Below are 24,584 nucleotides of genomic sequence, written 5' to 3' on the forward strand. Positions count from 1 at the left end.
TATATTGCCAATTATGTGTCTGAGTCAATAACATCCCTTTTTAAAAAGCTACCAGGCTGTTTAGATGGAGCTTATTATTGCAGCCGTTTAATTTGAAAATTAAATTTAAGCATGGCAGGATGAGAGAACGTGAATGCCAATCCAACATTGCAATTCCAATGAAGGAAGACAGAAGGGCTTGGTGCTGGGAGAAAACGGGCTGAAGTAGACTATTGTAATGTTTTTACCTATTGTAATGAATATTTGCATGCTTACAATCAATGTAATGTACATGTATTGTAGTGTTATAATAGAGTAGGACTAAAGTTTTTTTTAAAAAAAATGAAGCCATCTGTATATTGATGGTTCATTTGTTTTTGAGGGGGGAGGTTTTAGAGGTGTGTATTTTGGATTTTCTTTATGAAAAGAGGTTGAAACGGAGTTGAAAAGCAGTCTGCTTCAGGCTGCTTCAGGCTAATAAAGTAAACAGCTTGTGAGGCCTTTGGGTTTTTTTTTAAAGTTGGAATAATAGAAGCAGCCTGAATGGGTGGAGTCAAGCTCTCACAGACTGTTAGTTTAGCTTTCAGTAGCAGTTGGAGTTGTGAAAGCTGCTAAATCTCTCTCTCTCTCAGTGTGCTTTGGTTAAAAGCTTGGGCTCTCTTCCTGCTGCTGGAACTGCATGGAAGATAATCTATTTGCTGACTTTGTCTTTGTCACATATATATTTATAGGATGTTACTATATTGGAACAGTTAATGAGTAGTTTATTATTTTATTATGTATTTCCATAGAGTTACAGTTTAGCCAATACTTTATTTTTACTTTTGTTTTGTCTGCTTTTCAACTATCATGTATGAACAGAATGTGTTTTGCTTTAAGCCTGATAGTTTCGAATTGCATCAGGAACACCGCCTGGCACTTGCCTCTAAAATAAGAAAATCCTTGGGTTTCGGCTACCTTTTTAAGTGGGTTTGGTTCGGTCCATAGCATTAGATAGAGTTAAGACAGAGAGAATATGTCTTAGGTTGGTGACCTTTCATCAGGATAGAAAATACGGCCTCACTCTTCCAACAGTTTACTCGAGTTCTGTAAGCAGTTGGAATGGGTCACACATACTCAGCAGCCTCAGCCCTAGTGGTGGACTTGAGCATGAGGAGGAGATTTGCCCAATACAGATAACTGTGGCCAGAATGCCTCCATTGCCTACGATCATCTCCCCACAATGCTGTGTCCATTCGGATGGACATGACAAAATGTTGAATTCAACACGTGAACCACTCAGAGGTCAATTTTGTTTGACTTCAAGCTTCATCAGAAAGCGTTCCAATTTTTACCTCATGGGTATGAAACAGCGGGATGGGACCATTCGCCACCACCGATTAGCCACTGCCCTTTCACCACCGAGGACGCTTAGCCACCGCCCATTGGTCACTGTGGACGATTCGCCACCACAAGTGTTTGTAACTCATTTTTTTGTATGAACCAATAAAATGATTTTTATTTCACCTTTTTTTTAATCAATATGTACTGTGTTGTTGTACAAATAAAGGGGACTGAAGTATGAAAGAACAGGCAGGAGGGAAAACAATCAGTACATATATATATTTCCGGTAGCTAATAGTCTCCAGAGGTCAAATGACCCCAGTGGAGAAACGCTGGCAGCGAACCGGCAGTGGCTAATCAGCAGAGGCGAATGTGCCGTGGCGAATCGTCACCAACCCATGAAACAGATATCATGAGTAAGTCTCACTCTAGCACTAACCACTAGGGCTTTCAATTGGTCACTCTTCAGATCTCTACAACTTCCCCTTTTGAATTGTCTGACTCTTCTGAATGAAAAGCTTTCTATTCTGCAGAGGGACACATTCAAACTCACTGTGAAGAGTTGCTAATTAGGATAAGCAGCCAACACCCACCACTCTTCAACTGTGGATTAAGCCATCTCCACTTCAGCCACTGATACTTATCTTAAGTATCCAATAAGTTAACCCTTCCCTTAGAGTTATTTGGCTTAGATTAGCAGCAAAAGCTACCCATTAAATTCGAGGTTAGAGACAAAAAAACTACAGGTGCTGGAATCCAAAGTAGACAAGCAGGAGGCTGGAAGAACACAGCAAGCCGGGCAGCATCAGGAGGTGGAAAAGTCGACATTTCAGGTGTAACCCTTCTTCAGGACTAGGGGTGGGTGTAGGGGAAGCAGGGTGGTGAAGTGGGGCTAGGTGAAGACAGGTAGAGGGTATGACCTGGTTGGTCAATGGGAGGAATGAATCCAGTAAGTAGCTGGGAGGAGTGAAAAGGAGGAGAAGAGACTGGGAAGAGGTTGAGGAAAGAGATGGGAGGTTATTTGAAATTGGAGAATTCAATGTTGAGTCCGCTGGGAATTCGGGTGCCCAGGCAGAAGATAACCTGCCATTCCTCCAATAGGAATTGGAGTTTGTTTTGGCAATGGAGGAGGCCAAAGATGGTCATGTCAGAAAGGGAGTGGGAAGGGGAATTAAAATGGGCAGTGACTGGGAGGTCCAATCGGCCCTTGTGGGTCCGGCTGTGATGCTCAGTGAAACATGCCGAGTTTACGTTTGGTCTCCCCGATGCAGAGAAGACCACATCAGGAGCACCTGATGCAGTAAACTAGGTTGGAAGAGAGTCAGGTGAACCTCTGTCTCACCTGGATGGCCTATTTGGGGCCCTGGGTGGAGGTGAGGGGTTTTACATCTTTTCCGGTTGAGGGTTCAGGGGGAGGTTGGTGGGGAGAGTGGCGCAAACCAAGGACTGTCAGAGGGAACAGTCCTTGCGGAATGCAGAGGGGGATGGGGAGGGCAAGATGTTTTTGGTGGTGGGGTCTAGTTGAAATTGGCGGAAGTGTTTAAGTATGATGGATTGGATGCGGAGACTGGTGGGGTGATAGGTGATGACAAGGGGGACTCTGTCTTTATTGCATTTGGAGGGGGATGTTTAGAGCAGTGGAACGGGGAATGGAGGTGGTGCATCTCGGACGACTCAGTTCCCTTTCTTGACCTATCCATCTCCATCTCTGGCTATAATATCCGGCCAGACGTTGACTACAAACCTACAGACTCTCGCAACTACCTGGACTACACCTCCTCCCACTCAATACCATAAAAGAACTCCATGCTGTTGTCCAAATTCCTCCGCCTCCACTGCATCTGCTCAGATGAGGAGACATTCTACTTCCAAGTATCCCAGATGTCCACCTATTTTGAACAACATAGTTTTGTCCCCTCTGTCATTCAGACAGCCCTCCATTGCACCACCTCCATTCCTTGCCCCACTGCAGTAAACCCCGCACCTCCAAATGCAATAAAGACAGAGTTCCCCTTGTCCTCACCTACCACCCCACCAGTCTCTGCATTCAGTGCATTCATCCTTAACCATTTCCACCATCTACAACTAGACCCCACCATCAAGATCATCTTCTCCTTCCCACCCCTCTCTGCCTTCCGCAAGGTCCGCTCCCTCCAACAGTCCTTGGTTTGCGCCACTCTCCCGACCAAACCCCCTGAATCCCCAGGTACCTTCCCCTGCAACCTGAAAAGGTGCAAAATCTGCCAGTACACCACAACCTCACCTCCATCCAGGGCCCCAAACAAGCCTTCCAGGCCCCAAACAGGCTCTTCCAACCTACTGCATCAGGTACTCCTGATGTGGTCTTCTCTATATCGGGGAGACCAAACTTAAACTTAGGGAATGTTTCACCGAGCATCTCAGCCTGGCCCGCAGGAGCCGACTGGACCTCTCAGTCACCATCCATTTTAATTCCCCTTCCCACGCCCTTTCCGACATGACCATTCTTGGCCTCCTCTATTGCCACAATAAACTAAACCGCAATTTGAAGGAACACCACCTCCCGCCTCAGGCGACTGACTGTGTGGAGTTTGCACATTCTCCCCGTGTCTGCGTGGGTTTCCTCCGGGTGCTCCGGTTTCCTCCCACAGTCCAAAGATGTGCAGGTCAGGTGAATTGGCCATGCTAAATTGCCCATAGTATTAGGTAAGGGGTAAATGTAGGGGTATGGGTGGGTTACGCTTCGGCGGGGCAGTGTGGACTTGTTGGGCCAAAGGGCCTGTTTCCACACTGTAAGTAATCTAATCTAATCTAATCTTCTGTCTGGGCAGCCAATAGCCCAGAGGACTCAACAATGAATTTTCCAATTTCAAATAACCTCCCTTCCTTTCCCCGACCCCTCCCCATCCCTTCCACTCCTCCCAGCCAAGTATAGGATTCATTCTTCCCATTGACCAAGCAAGTTGTTCCCTCTACCTCTCTTCATCTGCCCCCACTTCACCACCCTGCTCCTGCTCCCCCCCCTTTATCTGCAGCTCCCCTTACTCCCACCCCCAGTCCTGAAGAAGGCTTACACCTGAAACATTGCCTTCTCCACCTTCTGATGTTGCCTGGCTTGCTGTGTTCTTCCAGCCTCCTGCTTATCTACCCATTAAAATTTAGCAAACCTCTGCGGTATGTTTGCCCGTTTTTTTCCAATGGTTTAAATCTTACATTAAGGGGATGTCTTGATGTGACCAGCAGCTCGGTAGACAATCACACTGAAGTATTTATACACAGTAAAGCTGAAAACACTTAAAATCCTTCGCCTAAGGTTTAACATTTGAGATAATAAAATTATAATTTATTTTGCTAAGTTAAAGCAGAAACAAAGATAACAGATACAGAAATTGCTGGAAAAACTCAGCAGGTGTGGCAGCATCTGTGGAGAGAAATCAGAGATAGAGTCTTGGGTCGAGTAACCCTTCCTCAGAACTGTTTATGTTTCTGATTTACAACAACTGCATTTATTTTGATTTTTAACAAATATATTAAGTTCAAAAATGCTGAAAAATATAAAAGGAAATTGTTTTTTTCCATCATGATGCAAGAAATTGTGTGTTTCTTGAATTTAAAATAGCTTTTCAGGAACTGTTAGGGTGTCTAACAATAAGTACAAAATCAATATGCTGAAAAAAAAACCCAGTTCCATTTCATTCAACAAGCTGTTACTTTCTCAAGGGTTTGTGCAGGGAGATTAACAATATATGAGCCAAAGGTCTTGACAATTCTATTTGTTTCTGCAATTGCATTCAGAAAAGATCCCTTAACAGCATATCCGCAAGAGAATCAAAGAATCACCGACCAATTTCTGTATTATTCGGCACAAGTGCAAAATCCAGCAGTCGCTGTCAATTTCATTGGCATAATGAGAAAAATGCTGTCAATGCCTTACAAACGTCTAGCCACTATGTCTTTGCATCTGACACTGTGCTGACTTAGGAAGGGCTGTGAAATGCAGAATGGAGCCAAACTATTGTTTGTCCCCTGGTACTACAGGGAATATAGATGGTTAATTGTCACTCTATACATTTCATCCAAGCTGTCTCCTCCTGGAGACTCAGCTCATTTAGAAATATGGAACATTTTACGCTCTCAAAATTTTCAATCACTCTGAAGCACAAAACAGGCAAGTTATGGTCACCGTTCATGTTTGCAGGTGATTCTCTTGAGTTTGCTTTGAAATAACTTTTTATATTGGCTGTACACAAGGAACCCAATATTGCCATCAATCTATAAACTTCGAACAATGTATAGGAAACTTCTGCCAGTGACATGAAGAGTTATGACAGAACTCAATTGAGATCTATAACTTATTTCAAAAAATAATTCCAACTTGCCAATATGTAGTTGCAAAGATGCAGGAAATATTAGCCAGCTCCATGTAAAGAATTGCACTTATTGATTTAATAACTTATTAAAAGAAAATCAATTCTTGGATTCCATAAAGGAGAAAGGGAATAAAGAACATCTTAATAATAATTGCACTCCATATTTGAAGACAACAGCCCAAACCGTGGGTTCAGAAACATGGTACAATTAAAGCTGACCTGTAACAAATTCAGAATAGAAAGAATAAGGCAGGAAATTTGACCCCGGGAGAAAAGCTGCTCCAGCACTTGTCCAAGAGGTATTGAAAACATGGACTGACTCCTCCACTTTAGTCAGTTTTTATGATATCATCTCATTCACCTTGTATAAATTTCCACATTATTTGTACTTCATCAACTTGGTACAGAGGCAATGTGACAAACTGTGGCACATGAAAATGTTCATTGTCCTTTATATATGCAGCTTTTCCCCTAGATTCACACATTGCTGAGATCTTTTTTTAAGAGAAGCTGAAACATTTTCAACAATGCAGTCCTCAGGGCAACACAGTTCAATATGAATGGACTGTCATGGTTTCTTTGTCACAATGGAAAAGATATGGAATGCATTCCACTGTGACATGACATTATTTACAGCTCATTTTGCAATACAAAGTCATATAAATTATACACCTTCATATAACACTGACATGATGTAATATGGCCATCATCCTGAGCAACAAAAAAAAACTCACGTGAGAATGACTAAGCAACTCTTGAACAAGAGTAAACGCATGATCAAGCTCTTTAACTAGTCCCATTTTTGTGATGCAACTAGAGTGAAATACAAAATGCTACAAAGCTAAAGTGAAAGGTATAAATACATAAACTGTTAAATGACTGGAATTTCAGTGAAGAAAGAAGCCCATTGTTTCCACATCAGTCACCAGTGGAGCTATCTGCAGTAATCTCAAAGTAATTAAAATAGATTCATTCACTGGCTTCATGCATATCCTTACATCTTCTGTTCTGCATTTTTTAACATGCAGCTGAAGTTGTTCAAGAACAAAATATCCCCATTTTAATGAGGTTTAGGTTAAAAATTGAATTCTTTGCCATTTTATACCAATTATCAGCACCGAGTACAGTTTAACCAGATGTGGCATAGATTAGGTGCACAATTAAGAATCCATGAAACAGAGCCCTCACGACTTGGCTAGATGAGTGTGATTCCAAAACACTCAAGTTTTTTTTAAATCATTCAGGACAAAGCAACCTGCTTGATCGGCAACTCATCCACCAACTTAAACATTCACTCCCCTCACCACAGCGGCAGCCATGTATGCCACCTACAAGATGCACTATAGTTCCAAACTGAGCCTCCCTCAACATCATCCTCTGAACTAGTGACCTCTACCATCTAGAAGGACAACAGCAGCAGACCTATGGAATACCACCACCTACAGATTCCTATTCAAACCACACACCATCCCAAACTAGAACTACATCATCGTTCAGTCACTATCACAACATTAAAACACTGAAATTCCATCAGTAGCATTGCCGGTGCACCTACAATATACAGACTCCCTCATTCTAGGCACCATCACACAATCAATTTCTCAGGGATTAAAGCTGACAAACAAGTGCCAGCCTGACCCTCATCTCATGAAAAACTTTTTTTCTTAAAATAGATAGCCAGAAAGCCACATGTGTTTGTACCAGGTTTCTCCAGCATCCTGCGGGAAGGTATACTCCCATCCACAACCATGAAGAGGGTCATCACCTTCTTTATGGATCAGAGGACGGTGAACTGAAGCAGGGCGGCATGATGGCTCAGTGGTTAGCACTGCTGCCTCGCAGCGCCAGGACCCAGGTTCAAGAAGGACGCTCACCATCATCTTTTCAAGGGCAAGTTAGGGATGGGCACTAAAATTTCAAGCCAGCCAAAAATATCCACATCCCTAACAAAGTGAATAAAGAAAATGATCTTGTTCAATACCAAAGCAGGTTTGAAGCAATAGACTGGTTACTCCTATTTCTAATGTTCACTTCGTCTATTCAACCGAATGCTTAAATCCCTCAATTAGGTGGATGGCACAGTGGCTCACTGCTGCTTCAGAGGACCAGGGACCCAGCTTCGATTCCAGCCTCGGGCGACTGTCTGTGTGGAGTCTGCATGTTCTCCCCGTGTCTGCATGGGTTTGCTCCGGTTCCCTCCCACAATCCAAAAGTATGCAGGTTAGGTGAATTGGCTCTGCTCAATTGCCCACAGTGTTCAGGAATGTGTAGGTTGGGCACCTTAGTTTGGGGTATATGTAGGAGAATGGGTCTGGATGTATGACTCTTCGGAGGGTTGGTATGGATTTGTTGGGCCAAATGGCCTGTTTCCACACAGTAGGGATTCTATGTTGTTATTGATGTCCAGTCTGAAAGACCGTTTCATGAGGAAATTCATGACTACAGTCACCTTCACAGCCATCTTTGCCCTGTTAGAATCCTGCAAGCCCAGTTCCAAGTGGTGAAAAATTTCCATGACCATCTCCTTTGTAAAACAGAGACATTGCTCCTATATTCATTTGAGTTAAGAGAAAATGCTGTTAAAAGAGCATCGGTGCATAAAGCCTCCTTCAGACAGTCTTTTACCCCCTTCTCCTCCTTCTGGTCTTCTGCATTGTCTCTATTTTGTCCTCTGTCACACTGCTGACAAAGAAAGATGGAAACTATCACTCACATGTTTGGGAACAAATGGTCTGAACAGAACCCTTGAAGCCAGAACTACTGTCTTCTCCACATGCAGCATTGAAACTATGGGTAAAAAGGAATTACATTATGGGGCCACAGACAGCTGACAAACCAATTATTAGAGTAACAAACAATCAAGTTGGCTGACCACCTTGTCAAGGCAAGTGAAGGAACAGTATATTCTTCAGGCACGAAGATATGTGACTTGTAGGAGCACTTGCAAATGGTCGTATTTCCAGGCATCTGCTGTTTTGTTCTACTAAGCAAATGATAACATGAAAGACGCTGTCATAGGAACATGGGACTTTGGAGTAGGCATAGGCCATTCAGCCCTTTGAACCTGCTCTGTAGTAAAACATTGCAGAGTTGCTGATGAATGGAGTGTTAAGCAATTAGGCTGCTTCATTCTGGATAGCGTCAAGCTTCTTGAGTGTTGTTGGAACTGCACTCATCCAGTCAATTGGGATGTATTCTATCACACTCCTGACTTCTGCTCCTTGGATGCTGCCTGACCTGCTGTGCTTTTACAGCACCACTCTAATCTAAACAACAGTTAGGTTCCTGGTCAATAGTGACCTCAGGAAGGTAATGTGTCCAAGTAAAATACATGTCATAGATTACCCATGAAGGCCACTTAAGAATCAAAGGACATTAACTGTGCTCTTACCAAATTTTCCCACAAGTCGTGGAACAACCTAACAAGTGCTAATAAGGTACAGTGCAAAAACAAAAAATGATGTACACTGTTCGCTTTTGTCATTTTTCATACTGCTGTATATTCTGTTTGAGGTGTATAAGTTTATGAGAGACATAGTCAAGGTGGATAGCAAGCAACTGTTCAAGAATAAGGGCACACACTTTTAAAGTAAAAAGAAGGTTTAGAGGAGATTTGAGGAAAACAAATTTTTACCTAGAAATTGGTGGGACCACTGCCTGGGAGGGTAGTTGAGGTGGGAAACCTCACAACCTTTAAAAATAACTTCGAAGTGTCATAACATTTAAGGTTATGGGCCTACTGGTAGAATGTGGGGCTAATGTAGGTAGAAGTGTATGAGACTCGATGGGCCAAAGGGCCTTTCGTGTACTGTTTGATTCTCTGATTCACCTCATTCAAAACTGAGCTACATCAATACCAGTTATTCTTCTGTGTAACTACAGATAGTATCTCTAGGTCTTATCCCTGGTTGTAATCTCAGAATTCATCTTCTCCCTTTCAATACTCCATCCCTCGAACACTGGAGTGCGTTTCCTTCTATTTCATATGGAAAACTAACATTCCCCAACTCCGCCTGGCTCTATTTATTTCCGGCAGACAGACCTTAATTAAATAAATCCCCTCCCTTCAAAAAAAACAATTCTCTGCTGGGATGAGAAATTCCTCTGTTCCCCACTTTGTTCTTTTTTTACTGCAGAAATTCCGATTTGTAGCAACCACGCTCAATCCATTCACCCAAACTCTGCAATCCGCTACTGAGATTGCAACAGGTAGTTCTTGCAATTCATTCTGTCAGTAGAAAAGTTTTCACTCACCGCAAACAGATCGAAGACGATCACCCATCCCCAGCCTCCCTCGGGGGGCTCCCTCACTCTCTGGCGTTGGGAGCCTTTTGGGTTACACATTGTGTTGGCTCCTGTTTAATTTTGGTTTTTATCTCTCTCTGTGAGCCGTCGATTTTCTCTCTCTCTCTCTCAAATTCCTCACCGGGCTCTCTCCAGCCTGTCTCTAACAGCTTCTCTCCCCTGTTCCACAGGCTCAGCCTACCCCTAGTGGTAAACAAGTCCACCAACTCAAAACATAGTTCCCAGAGAGAGAGAAAAAAAAGCTGACAAGGGCGTGAGTTGCGAGATGAGATTAGCCATCGTTCAGGAAGTAAAGGATAATGTATTTTTTAAATTCACGAACAGGATATTTGGCGTCACTGCATTTTTTTTCCTATTCCGTAAGTGCACAGAGGGCAGTTAAGAGTCAACCACATTGCTGTGGGTCTGGAGTCACATATGGGTCAGACCAGGTAAGAAAGGCAGGTTTCCTTCACTCAAGGACAATTGTGAATCAGAGGGTCACCAGTAGACATGTAATTCTAGATTTTGTTTGTAAAAATTGATTGCAAATTTCAACATCTGCCTTGGCAGGATTTGAACCCAGGTCCCCAGAACAATACTTGGGTTTCTGGATTTATAAAAACAAAAGAATGCTGTAAATCAGAAACAAAAACAGAAGTTGCTGGAAAAGCTCAGCGGATCTGGCAGCATCTGTGCAGAAAAATCAGAGTCAAGGTTTCAGATCTGGGTGACCCTTCCTCAGGATAGTTTTTGTTTTTGTTACTTATTTAATAGACTGGCAAGAATATCAAGATTAGAGTTTTGCTAGAAAAGGATCAGGAAAATCGACATTTCGGGCAAAAGCCCTTCATCAGGAATGAGGCCAAAACGTTGATTTTCCTGCTCCTCGGATGCTGCCTGACCTGCTGTGCTTTTCCAGCACCATCTAATCTTGACTCTAATCTCCAGTATCTGCAATGTCCACTTCTTCCTGGCAAGAATATCACTCAGGCAAAAGTGAGGACTGCAGATGCTGGAGATCAGAGTTTAGATTAGAGTGGTGCTGGAAAAGCACAGCAGGTCAGGCAGCATCCGAGGAGCAGGAAAATCGACATTCCGGGCAAAAGCCCTTCATCACCCAGCCATCCACTCAACATCATTCCCAGGCCACTGCAATGAGCTAACCCGAGTCAAATCATGAGGGCATTAAAATCTTTATCATTTTTTTCTCTGAACATATTCATATTAGAGAGAGAAAGAAGAGATTCTTGAGTAACTAACAGTGATGAATCTTCCAATTGGGTAAGGGAGCCTTTTCACTTTCCAATTGGCTAAGGTGATGGATTACTTTCAAGCGTGACCAACCAATAGCAGGCACATTGGTTGATGTTAGGATGATGTGTGTGACAAATCAATCCATGCCTGTATGCAGGAAGATGTGGGCAACATTCAATTTGGGTATTGCTGAGTACTCAAGTTCTACACAACCAATCATCTATTGAGATTTGGGCTGAACTCAGTAAGCAATGTCACAACATACTCAACCTTTCAGGACCATAGGAGAAAGGGACTCACTGGATTGCTCTATAGAGCACTGCCATGCTTTTCATGGACTGAATGGTCTCCTCCTGTTCCATAATGGTTCTATGGCTCTGTGATTTCTGTTCTATAAAATGTATGCTTTACTTAGATACATAAAGGCCACATGTAATAGATAACGACATCTTAAGAGTCACTATTGACCAGGAGCAATTGGATCAATGATAAATACTATGGTTATTAGATCACCTCAGAAGTTTAGAATTCTGTAGTGAGTAACCTTCTGACTGCCAAAAATCTGTCCACTATCGACAAGGTGACTTTCAAGAACCTGATGGAACGCTCTTCACTTTTCTCACAGCACCAAAAACAATTAACATGCTCAACACAATAAGGACCTTCAAGAAGGTCTTGTGGCAGAATGGGGAAGTGTTCCTGCCTTTAATACTATGGGGCATAAGTTTAAGGCAAACCGGGAAAGCTTAAAGGAAATGTGAGAGGCAAGATTTTTTACTCAGAAAAAGGTGAGTGCCTGGATTGTGCTGCCAGTGGTGGTGGTAGAAACAGATAAGATAGCAACGTTTAAGAGGCATTTGGACAGAGGCATGAACAGATTAGATTACAGTGTGGAAACAAGCCCTTCGGCCCAACAAGTCCGCACCGACCCGCCGAAGCACAACCCACCCATACCCCTACATTTACCCCTTACCTAACACTACAGGCAATTTAACATGGCCAATTCACCTGACCTGCACATTTTTGGACTGTGGGAGGAAACCAGAGCACCTGGAGGAAACCCACACAGACACGGGGAGAATGTGCAAACTCCACACAGTCAGTCGTCTGAGGCAGGAATTGAACCCGGGTCTCTGGCGCTGTGAGGCAGCAGTGCTAACCACTGTGCCACTGTGCCGCCCATAGAGGGATATGGTGCATATGCAAGCAGATGAGATTAGTTTAGAATGGTATCATGGTTGGCACAGACATGGTAAGCCAAAGGGTCTGTTCTTGTGCTGTACTGTTCCATGTTCTACATCGGGAGTTTAAGTCTCGCTCCAGGACTTGATGGCTAATGGAGGTGCATTCATAGCATAGCCAGGTTGACTATCAACTTGTAAATCCTTCTCAACATGTCAATGGTAGTAAGAGTGGAGGAGATTCCTGGGCAGTCTAGTAATGGAAAGAAATTAGAACTGCTCTTATTAATATCCACAGTTCAAGGCTACAATATGAATTTAAAAGTATATGTTGCCACAGCAACTAAACGTAAAACCACATGACAGCAACTATCCTCCTCACATCTTTGTCATGGAATTACACTTGTCCTTAATGAGAATTTAGAATTAAACAGTGGATAATTATAAGAATTGAATTGAATTGAATGATTTATTCACACATGCATTTTTTAAAATAGTACTTTGAAAAGTGTTAATTGTCACCATACTCTGATGCCATTTTTAATGACCTGAATATATGAAAAAATACTGCTAAAGTAGATTTCAAGAAGTATTTTGTATTATCGTTTCTATGCCATGCTGATTTCTGCATTGAAATCTTTGTTTGGCACTTTCCTATTCCAATATTACGAATTCTAAACTAACATCAACGGACCTTGGTGACATTAAATGCAGGGGAACAATATCCTACATTAAATTGTTAGCCAAAGCAATGTAGTCATGACATTTTTCTCATTTATTGTGAGACTTAGTTATGTTTACAATGCCCTTAGACTGTCAGAAAAATACACTAGCAAATAAATTTGTCAAGAAAAACATGCAATGATTCACCATGTACACAAGGACTAATACTGACAAGCGAATGTTACAAAGGACAGAGACAGTTCTGTGTGGAAATGTTTACAGAGTATAGGATGCTCCGTGGTGGCTAAAGTAAAATGAAATTGTATCTTTGCCACATTTATATTACATGTCTATCAAAAGGTGCAAATGTGCTACTTTATGTTGAGACAACTGTTAATTTATTTAAAATTAGATTGCATATTATGATTAATACCTTCACAACCACATCAGGATTGATGCTTTATTTGTAGCTGGACTGAGAATAGATAACGTAACAAGAGGTTGGTGATAGTTGACTGAAAATACTTTATTCTCAAAATGAACTTGGTGGGCTGAATCTTAAGTAGAAGTCAGCTATGTGTTAATTTTGATGAGTTTCCTGGAGGTATTCTTTCCATGAGCCCGAACAAAAGTTCTGACACTATCTTCTCAAACTTGCCCTCAATGCCTACAGACCATGACTCTCTGGTGCCTTGCTTCTCATCTTCCCCAACTAGCTACAGGTGAAGGTACTGGCCATTGTAGGGACCGCATGGGATTCCTGCACTGGCACCATCTTTAAAGGCCAGGTGTGCACCCAGTCAAATGCTGACAATGCAGATTTGCCCTGTCGAATCCTATTAATTGCCCAGACATATCAGCCAGAGGGAAATTAGCACCCTGCTGTGCCAATGGGGGCTGAGGGTTTCTGGTGTTTGGGGGTTGTGTGCAATTGTTGCCAAAGGAACATGCCTAAGATATTGATGCCTGGTGTCCAAGATGAAAGAGCAAGCAACAAGCTGGAATTGCCAGGAATTACCACCATCTAGTCTCCAGCTAGTGGATGGGAGAATAGGAAACTGCATATTATTAAGTTAAAAATCACACGACACTAGGTTATGGTCCAACAAGTTTATTTGGAAGCACTAGCTTTCAGAGCTCTGCTCCTTCATCAAGTGGTTGTGGATTATAAGATCATAGAACACAGAATTATTAAGGCAAGATGACATAATAAGGAATAATGTTAATGAATGTTAATTGAGTGTGCGGGAAAGAAAAGTAATCTGGATGCAGGAGACAGCCACACCCCTTGGGTTGTCACTGAATTTGGTCAGTGGTCAGGGTCATGAGGGTGTGACTACAAGTGAGGCAGGTAGAAGGAGTCTCAGCCCTTGAGCTAATCATAAAGGTCTAAGGTTCTTCCTCCCTGTCTGGATGCAAGTAGAGGTTATAGTGAGGATGAGCAAACTGACCATAGCACCATGATATAGGAAGCCATTCAAGACGAGATGGAAAGAGAAATGTAGCTGTAATTGGGAATAATATAATAGGGGAATTGACATTGTTCTCTGTGGCCAGGGATGAGAGTCCCAAAGGTTGTGTTGCCTGCCTGATGCCTGGGTTTAGGATATATTATCTGGGCTGCAGAGAAACTTGGAGTGGGAGGTGAAAGACCCAGTTGTCGTGGTCCACATGGGTACCAACGATATTGGGAGAAAGAAGAAAGAGGTACTGCTGAGGGAATATGAGCAGCTCAGGGCTAAATTAGAAAGCAGAACCAAAAAGATAATAATCTCTGGACTGCTAGGAGAAGTCGTGTGGGAGAAACAGGTTCAAATTCATGGGACATTGACATAAGTACGAGGGCAGGCGAAGCTGTTCTGTTAGGACAGGCTCCACCTGAATCAGGCTGGGGCCACAGTGCTGGAAAATCACAGAACTAGGGCTTTAAACTAAATAGAAGGTTGGATTCAGTTGTACAGAAATTATGGAAAAGGTTAAAGGGGGAAAAGCTCAGCAGAGGTTATTAAAGTTTCCAGAACAAGTAACAGGATGCTGAATATGGAGAAGCTCAGGAATCCAAGCTCAGGCACAGCAGATAAGAGGACAGCTATAAGAAGGACTGAGGGGGTTGTGCACACAGGATATGAAACATGGTCGATGAGCTTGGAGCACAGTTTGAAGTTTGCAGTTATGATGTTGTGGGTATCTCAGAAAAGTGGCTGCAAGGGGAATAGGGCCAGGAACTAAATGCCAAAGCATACACATTGTACCCCAAGGGCAAGCAGATGGTTAGAAGGGGCAAGGGTTACCTTGTTAATAAGAAATGAAATTAAATCAATAGCAAGACATGATAGAACCTGAAAGTACAAGTACAATAACAAGATATGAAAGTACAGAACCTGTGTTTGTCGAGTTGAGGAATTGCAAAGGAGAAAATGCCTGATGGGATTTTTGTGCAGAGCAGCACGGTGGCACAGTGGTTAGCACTGCTGCCTCACAGCACCAGAGACCCAGGTTCAATTGTCTTGGGCAACTGTCTGTGTGGAGTTTCTCCCTGTGTCTGCATGGGTTTCCTCCGGGTGCTCCGGTTTCCTCCCACAGTCACAAAAATGTGCAGGTTAGATGAATTGGCCATGCTAAATTGCCCGTAGTGTTAGGTGAAGGGGTAAATGTAGGGGTATGGGTCTGGGTGGGTTGCTCTTCGGAGGGTCAGTGTGGAGTTACGCTGTAAGTAATCTAATCTAATCAGACCTCCCAGCTGTAATCAGGATGTGGGGAAGAAAATAAGTCAGGAGTTAGAAAAGACATGTAAGAAAGGCATTACGTGAACATCATGGGAACTTCAATACACAGATGGTCTGGGAAAAAAAAGGTTGTTAGCAGATCCCAAGAAAAAGAATTTGTGGAATGTCTCACAAGATTTTTTTTGGAGCAGCTTGTGGTAGAGTCCACACAGGAACAGACAATTCTGGATATGGTCATGTGTAATGAGGCAGACTTGATTAGGGAGTTGAAGGTGAGGAACCCCAAGAGGGCAGTGACCATAATATGATATGATTTAGAGGTGCCGATGTTGGACTGGGGTGTACAAAGTTAAAAATCACACAACACCAGGTTATAGTCCAACAGGTTTAATTGGAAGCACACTAGCTTTTGGAGTGTCGCTCCTTCATCAGGTGGTAGTGGAGGTCTCAATCCTAACACACAGCATTTGTAGCAAAAATTTACAGTATAATGTAACTGAAATTATACATTGAAAAATTGATTGTCTGTTGAGTCTTTCATCTGTCTGAATACCATGATAATTTCACTTCTTTCATGTGTAAATCACAAAACCTTTTTTTTTAAAGTTGCATTCTCAGGTTAGCTGTTAGTTAGGATTGAGCCCTCCACTATCACCTAATGAAGGAGCGATGCTCCGAAAGCTAGTGTGCTTCCAATTAAACCTGTTGGACTATAACCTGGTGTTGTGTGATTTTTAACATAATATGATAGAATTCACCCTGCAGTTTGAATCAGAATGAATCCAATGTAACGGTATCACAACTGAGTTCCTGTAAAGACATGAGGGAGGAGCTGGCCAGAGTTGATTGGAAGGGAAGCCTAGCAGGGAAGACAGTGGAGCAGCAATAGCAGGAATTTCTGGGATAATTCAAGAGGTATAGCAGCAATTCATCCCAAGGAAGAGGAAATATACTTGTGGGGCAGGGGAGGGGGGTGTTGCTGAGGCAAACAAGACTTACAAGGGAAGTCAGGGACAACATGAAACCTAAAGAAAAACCATACAATATGGTGTAGACTAGTGGGAAGCCAGAGGATTGGAAAGCCTTTAAAACTAACAGAGGACATTTATAAAAGCAATAAGGGACAGTAGATGAAATATGAGGATAAGTTAGTTTGTAATATAAAAGAAGATTGCAAGAGTTTTTTTAGATATCTAAATGGTAAAAGACAGACAAGAGTGGACATTAGACCATTGAAAAACAAGGCTGGAGAAATAGCAATGGGGAGCAAAGAAATGGCGGAGGAAATGAATAAGTGGTTTGGATAAGCCTCCACAGTGGAAGACACCAGCAGCATTCCAAATCCTCAAGAGAGTCGGGGTACAGGTAAGTGTAGTGGCCATCACTTAGGAGAAGGTGCTGAGGTAACTGAAAGGTCTGAAGGTGGATAAAATACCTACATGCCAGAGTTTTGAAGGAGATAGCTGAGGAGATTGTAGATGCATTGGTGGTGATCTTTCAGGAATCGCGAGAGGTGGGGTTGGGGGTGCCTGATGGACAGGAAATGGCTAATGTAACACCTCTGTTTAAGAAGGGATGGAGGGAGAAGATGGGAAATTATAGGCTGGTTAGCCTGACCTTAGTTGTTGGTAAAATCTTTGAGTCCATTATTAAGGATCAGATTACAGAGTGCTTGGAAATGCATGAGTCTGCACAGCTTCGTCAAGGGGAGGTCATGCTTGACAAATCTATTAGAAATCTTTGAGGTGGTAATGAGCAAGTGAGACAAAGGTGAACCAGTGGACATGATCTATTTGGATTTCCAGAAGGCCTTTGACAAGGTGCTGCAGAAGAGGCCACTAAATAAGAAAAGAGCCTATGGTGTTAGGGACAAGGTATTGGTATGGAGAGAAGATTGGCTGAATGGAGAAGACAGAGAGTGGGGTCTTTTTCAGGATGACAGTCATTGACAAGTGGAGTTCCACAGCTGTCAGTGTTGAGACCATAACTAGTCATGATATACATTAATGACCTGGATGGAGAAACTGAGGGCATTGTTGCTAGGTTTGCAGATGACATAAAGACAGGTAGACGGACAGGTAGTGGAGAGGCTGCAGAAGGACTTGGACAGACTAGGAGATTGGGCAACAAAGTGGCAGGTAGAATATAATGCAGGGAGGTGTAGGGTGATGCTATTTGGGGAAAGGCTTCAGAAATTGGAAGCACGAGAGGACTTGTGAGTCTTAGTTAAGAATTTTCCTAAAGTTAACATGCAGGCTCAGTTGACAGGAAAGCAACTGCAATGTTAGCATTCATATCAAGAAGACTAGAATACAAGAGCAAAAACGTACTGCTGAGGATGAGGACTGCATTTGGAATATCGCGAGCAGTTTTGGGCCCCAAATCTAATGAAGGACATGGAGAGTGTCCAGTTGAGATTTACAAGAATGATCCCAAGGCTTATCATATGAGAAGCGACTGAGGACTCCTTACCTGTACTGGATGCAGTCAGAAGGAAGAGAGGAGATCTGATTGAAACTTACAGAATACTGAGAGGTCTGGATACAGTGGATGTGCAGAAGATGTTTCCACTCGTAAGAGAGACTAGGACTTGATGAAGAACTAACTTGAGAAGCAATTTCTTCAGCCAGAGGGTGGAAATCTGTGGAATTCATTGCTGCAGCAGGCTGTGGAGGCCAGGTCATTGAGTCTTTTTAAAACAGAGATATACAGGTTCTTGATTAGTAAGGGGATCAGGGGTTGCAGGAATGAGGTAGGAGAATGGGGTGAGAAACATATTAGCCATGATCGAATGGCATAACAGTCTTGATGGGCAAAATGGCCAAATTCTGCTCCTTTGTCTTATGGTCTTCATCCATGCAAGTAGGCCTCTCACTACTTACTAGTGAGAATCTCATCTCACTACCCAATGTTCAATTGGAAAATGGAATTTTTTGGTCTCAGTGTCAAGAAGCCCCTAATTGCCTGCGATTCCTCAGCCTCCACTGCCTCCTCAGATTTCCTGTGATTCTCCCAACTTTCAAACCATTGCCCACATCATTCAATGGCTGAGAAGATTCCACTGTTATATCTTTCCTGTCTGGCCAATGAACCATTCTCTGAAAGGCTGACTACTGCAAAATCCTTTTAATTCCACTTCAAAAAGTCAGTTATACATTGATAGGCCTTATCTTAATTCTGTCCATTCTGCTGGCTTGTGTGCAATATAGCAAGTCCATAAGAATGTGACTGGGTGGCATCATCTCCAAATTATGCAAGTTGTCTAAGGGCAGCGCGTTGACTCAGTGATTAGCAGAATCCCTCACAGCATCAAGGACCCGGGTTCAAATTCAGCCTGGGGTGACTGGCTGTGTAGAGTTTGCACATTTTCCCCGTGTCTATGTGGGTTTCCTCCAGGTGCTCCGGTTTCTTCCCACTGTCCAAAGATGTGCAGGTTAGATAGATTGGCCATGGGAAGTGCAGGGTTACAGGGATAGATGGGGGCAAGGGCGTGAGTCTGAGTGGGATGCTGTTTGGAGAGTCGGTGTGGACTTATTGGGCTCTGTGGCCTGTTTCCACACTGTGTACCGAGATATATTGGACACATATATTGGTATATTGGTACACTATGTACCGAGATATATTGGAAAACAACTCGAGAATCACAATTTCTCCCATTCCCCTGATGTGTAGGAAAATCCTGGACTGACCTGACTTTTCTTCCCATTGTCATGATTAGGACCAGGAGTGGAGAATTGAAAGAATAAATCTATATCACAACACTCCAAACCTCTGTAATGCTGCCCTGACCTAATGCCTACACACTATCCTTACTAACAATGAGGTATAAATATCCTTGTTCAACCTTCAACCTTCTCCCAATGACAACTCTAAGATTAAAATCTTGTCAGGTGTGGCACAGTACACAGGTACCAAATACACTGAACTGTTTCCTATCTTGGTGATAGCTTTTAGAATATTTCTGATAACTGAAAGGAAACCTGGTCTCAGCTGCTTGTCACGATCACCAGTGCTGAACACAACAGCTTTCACAAGAATAGCCAGCGATTACATAACTGACCAAACTCATCTTTATAGCTTCAGGTATGTGCCCATCCTGCAGGCACCCTTTGTACATCACATCTAGAAATTTCCACAGAAAAGCTCAATGCCCATAGGGCATTCCATCAGGATTGTCAAATTCATGATAATATAGACTTTCTGGATATTGATGCTTACTGTCTATCAAATAGAAGATTACAGAACATAGTGATTATTCAACATTACACGTAGTACCAAGAACTTGAACTGATAATAGAATACTTGGTTGATACAGGGATGTTGGAATTTCATATCTGACCACGTCCATTTAGAATTTCTGATAAGTCTATCATTCTAAATGCAACTTATTCTATATATATTTAATATAAGTTTATACAATAAGGCTGTTCTTTCATTAGAGAGAGATAACTGGCAATGGTTTAACCTGAGGGTTACCACAGTTTACCTCAGGTAAGGGGAGAGGGTGAGGAGTAGAGTCTTTCATGGTCACCTCAGCCAGTGCAGGAACTTAACTGAGACTGTTTGCATCATTCTGCATTGCAGACCAGCCAACTGAGCTAACCAACAGTAAATCACAGATATCTGAACTACAGCCTGTAGCTTTGGTGACCTGATACATGAATCCTTCACAACTCAGTTCGATTTGCAATGAGATTTGCTTTTTTTGTGCTTGTTCTGTTTTAGTTTTCTGGATCTGAAATGACTGATCAGAGCTCTAAGACCTAAACATGCCCTGAAGCAGAAAACTAAGATCTGATGGTGACCTGGTCAGATCTGGATTTTTGATACACATGCAAATTAATAGGAATAACGCTTTAGATTCAACAAGTGACCCATGAGACTCTGTGCTGTCTTAGTAAGTGATCCACAAAGACTAAAAGCTTCAACACTCCGACAGCAGTATGCTTAATGTCCAGCGCATTCACTGCCTGATATCATTTGTATCATGAAGTATTGCAACATGCAGGGTACAAGTTGCCTGCAGTTGCAAATTGACTTCTGATGTTGATAGCCTGTTTTATTACTAAGATATAATGCATTTCTAAACCTTGCAAACCATGCCAGAGCACTCATAACACCATGGGATTGGACAGTGGGAATGTTCCATTTATTTAAAGGAGTCTTGAGTTACAAAAAGAATTGTTGCATCAGAGGGTCACTGATGAATTTAACATGACCTTGGTCTTACTAGATTTAAGACTGGACACCAATGTGCAATTTGTGCACTTTATTTTACAATGAGTAAAAGAAGTCACAAAACATTAAACTGTTAACCAGTGGCAACAATGTAGTTACACTGACAAAAAAAAAGTGATGAATTCTAAAAAGGTATTGTGCATATGGTTAATAGTCTGGAATCAAAAGATGAACAACTGTAATGCTGAAAATCCAAAATGCAAAAGAAAATACTAGAAGTGCTTAATAAAATCTGGGAGGAGAGAAACAAGGTTAAGGTTTCAGGTCTAAAATAAAAATAGAAAGTGCTGGAGAGGTTTAGCAGGTCTGGCAGCATCTGTGGAAAGAGAAACAGAATAAACGTTTCAAGTCCGACATGACTCTTCAGATAAGAAGTCTTTAACAGTTTTTCTCTGCACAAATGCTGCCAGTTTCTCCAGCATTTTCTGTTTTTATTTCAGATCTCTAGCATCCATGATATTTTGCTTTTATTTAAGGTTTCAGGTCTGTGGGATTTTCATCAGAACTGGAAAATGCCAATGATTTAACAGTTAAAAGCAAGTAAAGAACCAATAGAAAGGGAATGGAAGTGGGAAGTGAGGTCGAGTTGGAGAATAATCTATGCTAGATTATTCCTGTTTTACCACCAACTCTCAATTCAGCAAAAACCATCTACATCTACCTTAGCCCCATCATTTGTCATTTTACAGGTGCCATATCAATCCTTTTTGAGAACACTATACTCACATTCATCATTTAATTTGTTCTACATCCCTCACCCACAAACCCCAACACCAACCCCTTATAAACTCTGTACTTGCTTATAAGTTATTAAGTCTTTTGATAGCTACCACTTTTGAAGAGAAGTCATAGAAGCATTAAGTCCTGTTTCAGTCTCCACGTACACTACCAGACCTGACGAGTGTTTCTAGCACTGTCCTAATTCTTGGAGTCTTCTTTCTGGCTTTATTTGTATTTGCCAACCTCACAGCCAGAGCATGTGACAGACAGGGATGGATAGACCGGCACCTAATGTTTCTGCTTAGCTAATGGTCAGCTCTGGTAAAGTATTCATTAGGCGAAAAACCCTTGTCATCATGATTATGTTTTCAAGAGAAATAGCCAGTCTTTGAAACATAGCTCATGCATTATTGGTGAGTGTGTCCAGGCTCTCCGTGACATTCATCAGGTTTTGTTGTGTGTGGCTTGTAAATTTCATGTGCTTCATGCTCTGGTTCAAGGAATCCAACCGATGGGAAATCTCCCCTAGCTCTTTGCGCATTATCTCTGTTAAGATTAATGAAAGAAAAAAATCAGTTTACGTCTTGGGCTGTGATCTGCATTCAGAATTACTTCTGGAAGATTAGTAAAATCCTCCTGCTCTTTATGAACTTGGGAAAAGCAGCTCCCAAGATATTGCTAGTGCAACTTGATACTGCTGGACCAAAGTCAGTCCCCTTCCAAACTTTCCTTCCCTTGTTGGATTCTTGCCCCTAGCTGAGTTTAGGACTGGAGCATTGTAGAGAATAGGCTGTCTGGCAGAAAGCAGAGAGTGGGGATAAAAGGGTCCTTCTCAGGATGGAAGCCGATGAAAAGTGGGATTCCACAAGGCTCAGTGTTGGGACCACAACTTTTCATTTTATACATGAACAATCTGGATGAAGGCACCGAGGACATTCTTGTTAAGTTTACAGATGATGCAAAATAGGTAGCGGGACAGGTAGCATTAAGGAGGGAGGAGGCTGCAGAAGGATTTGGATAGGTTAGGAGAGTGGGCAAAGAAGTGGCAGATGGAATACAACGTGGGAAAGTGTGAGGTCATGCACTTTGGTAGGAAGATTAGAGGCATGGACTATTTTCTAAATAGGGAGAAAATTCAGAAGTCTGAAGTGCAAAGTGACTTAGGAGTTCTAGTCCAGGAGTCTCTCGAGGTAAACCTGCAGGTTGAATCAGTTGTTAAGAAGGCGAATGCAATGAAGGCATTTATTTTGAGAGGACTTGAATTTGTGGGCGGCACAGTGGCACAGTGGGTGGCACGGTGGTGCAGTGGTTAGCACTGCTGCCTCATAGTGCCAGAGACCCAGGTTCAATTCCCTGGCGACTCTCTGTGTGGAGTTTGCACATTCTTCCCGTGTCTGTGTGGGTTTCCTCCAGGTGCTCCGGTTTCCTCCCACAATCCACAAATGTGCAGGTTAGGTGAATTGGCCATGCTAAATTGTCCATAGTGTTAGGTGAAGGGGTAAATGTAGGGGAATGGGTCTGGGTGGGTTGCGCTTCGGCAGGTCGATGTGGACTTTTTGGGCCGAAGGGCCTGTTTCCACACTGTAAGTAATCTAATCTAATATATTTTAAAAAAGCAGAGATATACTTCTGAGACTTCATAAGGCTCTGGTCAGACCACATTTGGAGTATTGCGTGCATGTTTAGGCTCCATATCTCAGGAAGGATGTACTGGCCTTGAGGCATGTTCAGAGGAGGTTCATGAGAATGGTCCCAGGAATGAACAGCTGAACATTTGAGGACACTGGGTTTATACTCAATGGAATTTAGAAGGATACGGGGATATCTAATTAAAACAAACAGCATACTGAATGGCCTGGACAGGGTAGATGTTGGCAAGATGCTTCCATGGATAGGAGAAATGAGGACTCGAGGGCATGGCCTTAAAGTAAGGGGACAACCTTTTCGAACGGGGATAAGGAGAAACTTCTTCAGCCAGAGAGTGGTGAATATACGGAATTCATTGGCACAGAAGGCTGTGGAGACAAGGTCATTTAGTATATGTAAGACTTGAGATAGATAGGTTCTTGGGTATCAAGGAGACCAAGGGTTATGGAGAGAAAGTGGGAGAATGGGGATGAGAAACTTATCAGTCATGATTAAATGGCGGAGCAGGACCAATGGACTGAATGTCCTAATTTCTGCTCCTATATCTTATGGTCTTATCTCAAATCCAACATTGCATCGCATGTGGACAGAAGATGTTGGAACTTAAAAACCAATATGCTGACTCTTGTTAAGAATATTTCTGACTGAATCACTTTCTGCACAGGCCTACACGCTAACACCAAGAAAATCTATTCCTAATCAGGGGATGCTACTGAGGCAAATAGTATCAGCAAAGCAAAACATTAATTAGGTTCTAATGTCAAATGTGCAACTCCCAATGGAGACTCCCACTGAGTTCATTATGAATGCCAACAGCATGTGAGGGTATCAAAAATATAACACTTGCCTTGTGTAATTTGCTTGTGACTATCAGATACACATGACTGACTATGTTCTTCACGCAGACAGTTTACACTGTTTCAACTTCAAACATAGGTTTGAGAAATATATTTAAACAAATCCCGAAAAATAAATTTAAAAAACACAAATACAGAAAATGTTAAATGCAAAGCAACCTGTGCCCAGTTAATAACCCCATCTATAGCATGGACATGTCTAAAGTCACCCAGTACACTATGTATCTTAGTAACTCCACGTCACTGAATCTTGTATCTATTTGATATTTTGATTACTAATTAACTTCTCTGGAGTTTGTTGATTATGAGTTCCCATGGTAACAGGCTTTGGCCTGCCCAGCTGGAACTCAACAGGTTGAT

At 42.4% G+C, this 24,584-nt stretch overlaps 1 protein-coding gene across 1 annotated transcript in view; it reads right to left on the reverse strand.

The window, feature by feature from the left end:
• Positions 1-10,116, reverse strand: part of LOC140483634 (monocarboxylate transporter 5-like) — a 57,474-nt gene extending 47,358 nt beyond the window's left edge. The window contains exon 1 of the mRNA XM_072581939.1: positions 9,906-10,116. Coding sequence (XP_072438040.1) covers positions 9,906-9,995 — 90 coding nt within the window. The 5' untranslated portion in view covers positions 9,996-10,116. The remainder of the gene's footprint in view (positions 1-9,905) is intronic.
• Between the last annotated feature and the right edge of the window lie 14,468 nt (positions 10,117-24,584).

Source organism: Chiloscyllium punctatum, chromosome 12 (genome assembly GCF_047496795.1).
Source record: "Chiloscyllium punctatum isolate Juve2018m chromosome 12, sChiPun1.3, whole genome shotgun sequence".
Lineage (NCBI taxonomy): Eukaryota > Metazoa > Chordata > Chondrichthyes > Orectolobiformes > Hemiscylliidae > Chiloscyllium > Chiloscyllium punctatum.